Raw genomic sequence first — 8,205 nt, forward strand, 5'->3', positions numbered from 1 at the left:
AAGCGTGCCACCAGATCCTAACTTTCCTTGTTATTCAACAATCCTGCTTCTTTAATCCATGTTTCGCCATGCCATTAGCTGCGTTTAAAATATTTGTGTGTGCGCGTGCCGCATATGGATGCACTACACCCAACAGTGCTGCTGAGCTGTAATGGTTGTGGCACAATGTGTGGGAGTGGGTGGGGGGGGTAGGCCTTGCGGTCTCAAAGCTGATGGTGGCATAGTGGTGGCATTTGTCAGCTTGCTTCTTCCGCTTGGGCTCCAGATTGACGTCTTGCTTCTTGGCCCTGTTCTGTGGCAGGCTAAAGGTTCCCGACTGAAAAGGTCAGACACTTACTGCTGTTTGCTTAACAGCATGTAACAGTTTCTCTCAGGGGGAACCGGCACACAACGCAACAGGCCCAACCATAGGAAGCACTGTTACTTTTTATGCACCTGCAAGAGAGTTCTGATTGATTATATTTTTACAATAATTACAGCTTGGGAGAGAGGGTAATACAATTATTTTTGAAATATTATGTATATATACTGATATGTTTTTCAATGTATGCATAGTTTTACAGTTGCTGAAGCAAAGTAAATAAGAATTGAACATTTAAATTAATTAGCTATAAAGATTTTTTTATTGAAACATACTCCATACTTCACCAGGTATCCTCATACATGTAGTCCTGTGAAGCATTGTTCCTTTTTTTGTTCCCCACTGATTAATTTAGTTTCTACATTTTTGCTATTAAACTATTTGTTGTGGCCCAGCTTTGATAAAACAAAAAGATTAAAATCCACAAAGGCCACAGATGCACCATGGACTAAGTAATTTGCGCAGGCAAAAGAAAAAATGTTACAGGTAAACTCCTTTTGTTTTCTCAGTTTTATTTCTCCTTAGGCAAGCAAACAGAAAAAGACAAACATTTCCTCCATATAAAAACACATATGCTGACTAAATAAATACATGACTAAATAACCAAAAAACATAATATCATAACAGATTAAACAAGAAAGTAGAATAAACTTAGCTGAATGATCACAAAAACAAAAAAACTTTGTTAATTATTTACAAAAGATAATTGGCTGCTACTCTATTCTTATCTAAAGGTTATTATCAGACATCCTGGCATTGATTATTTTCCTTTGCTGAAGGGGGATTTCCACATCTCTATGAAATTAAACTCCACATATTGAGCTAAGTTTTGTGAGTCAATCAGATTTAGGCTTGTTTTTGTTTTAGGCCCATTGTCCTGCTGAATAACTGAAGGTCACAAACTGAAGTTGGGAATTACTCTTCAGGAATTATCTCTCTGCTGCTCTTATATTCTAGTTCTGTGTTAATTCTTTGATAGATGTACAGTAAGGGGAAGCACACTGACCCAAAATTTTCACTTTCGTCAGGTCTGTCCACAAACTGTTTTCACAAAAGGCTTCATGATTATGGTGATGTATTAAGGGAAATTTGAGATGTCTCTTTATGGGCAGCAGTGGTTTGTGCTTTTCCCCTTAGGCTCTCATAAACATTGATGATGCCTTTCACAGTGATTTGATGTAGTCCTGAAGCTTTAGCAATAATACTAACTGATGTCAGTGCATGTGTTTCACAATGCCTGTTCCAATTCCCTGTCATCCTGGTCTTGGCTACCACAAAACAGGCTCAAAGACTCACTCAGGAAAAAAGACTTTCACTCAGTTTCTTAATTCTGGAGCTTCACACAAGAGCCTGTTTTCTGGTCGCCATGACCCGGTTGACTGAGAATTTGCACAGGTAAGTTTACAATTTTGAAAAAAAAGGTGCTACAATACCATTGCCTTCTTTGTAGGGATGTTTTACAGCTGCTAAATGATTTGTTTTTCCATCTGATATTTGTTATAGCTGTCAAGATTTTTAAATCTCTTGAGCCCTGTCACACCTTGATTTAGCCTATGTATGCCTGGCGTACCAGATGTGTTTTTTAAATTTTGGGTGTATACAAAGCATATTTATAGTCTAGAGTCCGTAGTTCCAGTCCAGAACTTATGTCCAATGACAGCCTAACTTATACATAACACATGGCAGCGTAATGCCCATAAAAATGTCACAAGCCAGTGTCCTGAGGTGGGGCAGCAATGTGCCTGGAGGCGCCCAGCTTGCATAAAAAGATGCCTTTGATTGCGGTATTAACTCAGCTGCTGTTTACCGCCGCAAAATGAATAAAAGAAAAAAAGAAAAATAAAAGAGTTAAAGAAAGAAAGAATGTTTGTAATCGTAGCAGAATCAGGATCATGTCTACTGGTAAATTTGTAGGTTGTGGGCGTGAAAGCAGGGAGGATTCATCCATCAGCCTACAACTGGAACACAGTCAAATTGATGAGATCATGCTGATGTTGGAGGACAGCTAGTCTGTATTCCCGTCTCAGCTTTGCCAGATCCTCAATCTCTTCTGGAATTTCTGAAGTCTGGAGGAGAACTGACGGTTTCCTCATGTGAACCCCCTTTGATACCAAAACGCGGCAAATACGCCATTAAACAGTAGCTGTGAGTTAGAAACATGTTCAATGGTCGTCTGGAACACGTCAAATATATTGATATGTGTTGGAGATAAGTTCTTGATAAGTTACGCATAAGTTATACACAAGTTACTCATAGGTTTTGGATAAGCTAAACACCACGACTTAGAGGTAATTTACACTTAATGTATGTCGATGATCAAATAACTTACCTGTAACTTGTGGCCCACGTATGAGCATACGCTGGCATACGTCAAGTACTCGACACACTTACCATATAGCAACGTTTTCCAGCGTGCTTCAGTGTACTTCAGCATGCTCATAACTTATACAAAGCTGACTGTCACTACTCGGTCTGCACCATCAGCTCATTTGCGCATGCACATCCAGATATACATCCAGCTCGCCCTCGATTTAGTTTTTTTAAAACGACCTAAATTATGTTCCCTCCCCAAAAATAGTAAGCATGCTAAGCTAATATGTGTTAAATGTATTAAATAATGTATTTCCTGAGAAAATAAATCCCATAAAATCCTTTCTGTTTTATCGCTCATCTCTGCCCGATCTCCACTGGAAATGATATCCTACGCTACTTTCGAGAAGCTAACTTTTTTCAGCTTTGGATTTAAACATAAATCTAGTTTTTTTTACTTTTATGTTTTCCTTTTGTGTTAACATTATGGTATATAGTGTGTAATCTAAAGAAAGAAACAACTAAAATGCAGATGAACATGGTTTAATCATAATTTGCCTGACTACTCTGAGCATGTCCAATAATGACTTCAGAAAAGGAGTTTAACGGCAAAAATGTAAGAAGCATCAAAATTGTCTCAGTAAAGTCATAAAACATTTTTTTAAAGATGTGTATTGGCATTCTTTAGTGAGTTAAGGAGAGAAATAAGAAATTTTAATACCATAATTACTTTATTTATGGACACTCGGATGTATATCTGTTGGCGCATACGCAGACGGATCGTGCTTTCAAGACAGATCAGGTAGTGATACTGACCCATAACTTATCCAGCGTATGCCAGCGTTATTGCCAGATTTTTCATACTTCAGGCATACGTTGGCTAAATCATCATCAAGGTTTTACAGGGGCTTTAAAGGCTTCCTAAACATTCGAAGAGTTTTCAGTTCATAAGTATTTTATTTATATGTAGTCTTTCTGGGTACATGTTGACTTCAGCTATTGATGTTGTGTGTTTGAACAGTCATTGTAGGTTAAAACTTGTGTTCTCTGAAGCCTGTAATTTTCTGGTTACTACATGGCAGCATGTAGTATGGAATGTGGGCCTTTTTTACTTAAAAATGTTTTTGTTCAGACACTGGCGATTAACCGAGGCGAGAGTCTGAAGATTTTGACAGTGAAGGTGAACATTCCTGACAGAGTGAAGAGCGACTTTACTCAGTGGTGCATCAACAACAGGTCAGAGACGCAATAATACACAGACATCTTCCCACACACAGACACGCATGTCTGCAGCGTTCAATGTCTCAGTAAAGATGTCAACAAGAGGTTGTTTTACTTTCCTTCATCATACCAGAGTATAACAAGCTATTGTATAAGTAGAAATATGTACAATCTTTGTTTTTTCACCTGAAATTAAAACAAACATGAAAATTTTAAAGTTTTTATTGGTAAACTGTTTATTTGACTCATGTTCTTCTGATAAGAGTTCAGTAACTATAAAAATTATGAGGTAACAGGTTTTTAGCAATGCTAACAACCTGTTTTTATTGTTTAAATTTATGTTAAGATTAACCAAAATAAACCAAAGCCATGTTATAATTTTTATTTATTTATTTTTTGCTTTGTTATCATTTGTTTTGAATACAGGTGGAGGACAAAGACATTTGCAAGAGAGGAGCTTCGTGCAATCATCACAAATGCAGTAGAGGACTCCTATAAAAGGCTTATTCTGCCCTTCCTCACTCGAAGCTATAGGTATTTTTATTTATATCATTCACAGTTTATTTAAATAAACCTGTGTTTTATGTCAAATACATTTTTGATTGAAATGTTTTTGTTGGTTGATAATAATAGTGCACACAAAAAGTAGAAATCTACATATTTGTTATGCAAATGAAGATCAGGCTTTTGCAGTTGCCTTCCTGTGACTCTGGAACAACTTACCCTTGGATATTCAAACTGTTACAGATATTGCTCTTTTTAGGTCCCAACTCAAGACATATCTGTTCAGGCTGGCTTTTAATATGTAGCAGTGGTGTGACGATTTCTTTCTTTTGTTTCTTTGTAACCTTTTTGATTTTACTGTTTTCTGTGTTCCCTTTTTTTTATTTTTATGTTGCGATCCTACTCATTTTGTTGAGCATTTTGGGTACCTGCTGGTTGTTGTTAAGTGCTATATAAATACATTTTGATATTTTTGTTGATTTCCGATCATAGCTTTTCAATAGTGACGGCAAATTCTTAATAGTTTTTCATTTGAATGAAATCAAGCCTTTTTAGAGGTTTCTTAGTTTTTTTGGATTAATTATTTACAGACCTACCTCTTCCCCATCTAAATCGAGAAGTTTTCTTAATTATTACCCAAAAATAATCCATATTTCCCTCCTTTGTCTTCTTTCTTAGTGATATATCTCTCCTTTTAATCCCACTCCTTAGGACTAAACTCACAAGTGCAGCAGAAAAGGAATCAATTGCCATGTTTGTGCGAAACCTCCGCCAGCGCTTATTAGTCTGTCCAGTCAGGGGCTGTGTCATAATGGGGGTGGACCCTGGCTTCAGACATGGCTGTAAACTGGCTGTCCTCTCACACACAAGTAAGTAACACAAAGCTCACCCTGTTCACTCTGTACACTGCATATCCTTTAATATTTACTATTCTCTGAGAGTGTCTTTGAAAACCGATTTTCTTAATATATCTTAAAATTTATATTAATATTTTATATTAGACAATATATATTACAGACTGGTATGTTTATGTTTCACTTTGAAAATACTGCCAGGTTCTTAATTTAGTCCATGGCTTTGACTAATAAAGGATGAAGTTACTCCCACTGTCGACTATTTCATAGAAATTTAGTGTTGCCAACGAATATTTGTAATAAATCTTTACACTATAAAATGATAGAATCAGTCAAATTGTAAGACCTTCACTTAATTGAAATGTATGTTGTTTAGAATGTATGTAAAACCTTAGTTTAGTACGTTGCTGCAAGCATATTTTTCAAATGATGGACATTGTAGTACAGATCTTAGAATTATCTTAACATCTTATTTCTGGTGTTAAGGTGTCAAAAATCTGATTGAAACACAACGTTTCCTCAGGGAGCATGAAACCATCTGTCAGTTGATTTAATTTTTTATTATTCCCTAGGTTTTTTGCGTAGGAATACATTTAGAATTAATCCATTAAGAAAGAGTCATATTCTGTCAATCAAAAATGCAACCTTTAAAATAATTACATGAAATTGTCTATTATTACACATCTCTGCCCTTCACTTTTATGCAATTATATAAATGAGACTTGGGGACAATGACATGGCTTTTTCTGTTTTCCAAATCACAGCTAGACATCTATAAAAAAAAAAAAAAAGAAGAAAGAAAACCCCCAAAAAGGAAAAACAGTAACCGAGCAAACAAAAAACAGCCTGGAAGATTTTGAGACTGGTTTCTCTGCAGACACAGCTGTTTGCTTTTAGAGATCTTATCCTGTTTATTCCTGAATAAGACAATGTTTTGGCAGCGAATAGAAATTAACGATGTGCTTTTAGTAGCACATCTTATTGCTGTATTTCATGTCTGTTTAACGTCGTGTCACTCCCATCCTAGTTTTAGTTGCCACCTTTTGGGTCTCGTAGATTTGGAAATAATGCAAAAAAAAAAAAAAACGTATTATTTCTATTAAGTGGTTTAAATCATGTTTGATACCTAGTGCTCTCAAAAAGTAGATCTGTTCCAACACTAAGTTGTTTGTTTTTCATGTTTATCCCGATGTTGAGCATGCTTACGCGCTTTAAATCTTCTCATGTTTCCCAATGTGTTGCTTCATACATTCCAGAGGAAGCTCTCACCTTCAGGCTGAGCTGGTGTGTTCAAAAGGCATGCTGACATATATCATTTATTGGGTCTATCATGGTGTGACTGGATGTTTGTCTTTCTGTTTTATTTCTCCTTTCTGAGGAAGCAACAGTGTTGTTACAGCAGAGCTTGTTGAGGTGTCTTATGCATTGAACTAACAGAGGTAGTGGAAGCCTCAGTGTATTTTCCAGTTAAAATGTGTAAACCATTTATGACCAGTTTATGTTTATAATGTATCAACAACATTCTGGCTATTCTGTTTGTCTTTGTTCCAAGGTCAGATTCTGCATACCGATGTTGTGTACCTGCACAATTCAGGACATCAAAGAGAAGCAGAGAAATTGCGCCACCTTATGATTAAATACGGGTACTGCTTCTAAATAGTTCATATCAAGAGTAGAATTAGATGTCAAGCATTGTTTTAAACTAATTTGGTTAAAGTATTGTTTGGAAAATAACATTATTAACTGTTTGAATTTGACCATATTGTATTGAAGTAATCATATCCCTTCTTATTTCCTTTCTATTTCATCAAATAGTTGCACAAAGGTAGTCATTGGCAACGGCACAGCTTGTCGTGAAACTGAGTCCTTCTTTGCTGATCTCATCTCCAGACGGTATTTTCACCCACTGGATGTGTCCTACTGGTAAGATCTGAATCAGCTACATGCTAGCCACACATGAAGTTTAATATAAAAACTGTTTATTCAGAGTTAGATATATACTTTGCTGTAAATTGAATATAAAATGCTATAAATTATTTTACTCCATAGAAAATTCAAATGCAAAATGTTGCTTTTTTAAACTATATTTTTGGGCATGTTGCATTTTGTAACTTAAATACACACAGCAAAGTCACTCAAACTTATTGATGATAAAGACCTGACGATAACACGATGGCAAAATATTCAAACTCTTTTTGATCTGTTTTTAAAATCAGTTTGATTATTTGCCTTTATGTCTTATAACAAAGCACACTGCAGTGCATGATTTTTCTTGATTCCCAATTTGTTCTTCTAATATTTATACATTTAAACTTCAAAATAAGATATTCTCTAAAGTAGATTGGAGCTTTATTTATTTATTCATCATACTTAAGGGACTTGATCCTAGCAAACATCCAGATTAAGAATGTATCAGTTGTATGAGAGAGGTAAGAAATGTATCTAATTTTAGAAAGCAAATACATTTCCAAGAAAAATGTATCCCTAAAGGAGGGAGACGACTTGGAATCTGTCCTCAAGTGAATACCCATTAAAGCCATCTGGAGTTTGTTTCACTTCAGTCCAATTAAAGAGAAGTCTTGTGGTCCAGGTCTCGACTGTAACCAAATCCAGTCCAAACTTCAGAATTCAACTGCACAGAACCTCTGTCCAAGCATAATAACCACTGCCCGCTGTTTGCACCATCTCCTTTACTCACTGCTGAGTTTCATGTGTGTTTGTTTACTTGAGGTCGGCAGTGGGACCACAGCCGGACTTCATTTTGAGTCCATTTGAATGTTTGTACGAGTTTCTTTCCTGTATTTTTAAGTTCATATTTGTGCATATATTTCAGAGGTCATGCTATAGGAGCAGTGCTGTATTTTGATTTGTGACATTAAATGTACTTTTCAAAAGCAGAACCAAAGCAGAGCATTTACAAAGTTAACATCCAGTTTATTATTTTTCCATCACTCC

The 8,205-nt window shown here is 35.9% G+C and overlaps 1 protein-coding gene across 1 annotated transcript in view; it reads left to right on the forward strand.

The window, feature by feature from the left end:
• srbd1 (S1 RNA binding domain 1) overlaps nucleotides 1-8,205 on the forward strand; it is a 70,733-nt gene that overhangs the window by 16,663 nt on the left and 45,865 nt on the right. Inside the window, exons 11-15 of the mRNA XM_015397354.1 lie at nucleotides 3,804-3,907; nucleotides 4,319-4,426; nucleotides 5,108-5,265; nucleotides 6,803-6,893; nucleotides 7,066-7,173. Coding sequence (XP_015252840.1) covers nucleotides 3,804-3,907; nucleotides 4,319-4,426; nucleotides 5,108-5,265; nucleotides 6,803-6,893; nucleotides 7,066-7,173 — 569 coding nt within the window. The remainder of the gene's footprint in view (nucleotides 1-3,803; nucleotides 3,908-4,318; nucleotides 4,427-5,107; nucleotides 5,266-6,802; nucleotides 6,894-7,065; nucleotides 7,174-8,205) is intronic.

This window comes from Cyprinodon variegatus, unplaced genomic scaffold, assembly GCF_000732505.1.
Source record: "Cyprinodon variegatus isolate N-32 unplaced genomic scaffold, C_variegatus-1.0 Scaffold856, whole genome shotgun sequence".
In the NCBI taxonomy this organism is placed as follows: Eukaryota; Metazoa; Chordata; class Actinopteri; order Cyprinodontiformes; family Cyprinodontidae; genus Cyprinodon; species Cyprinodon variegatus.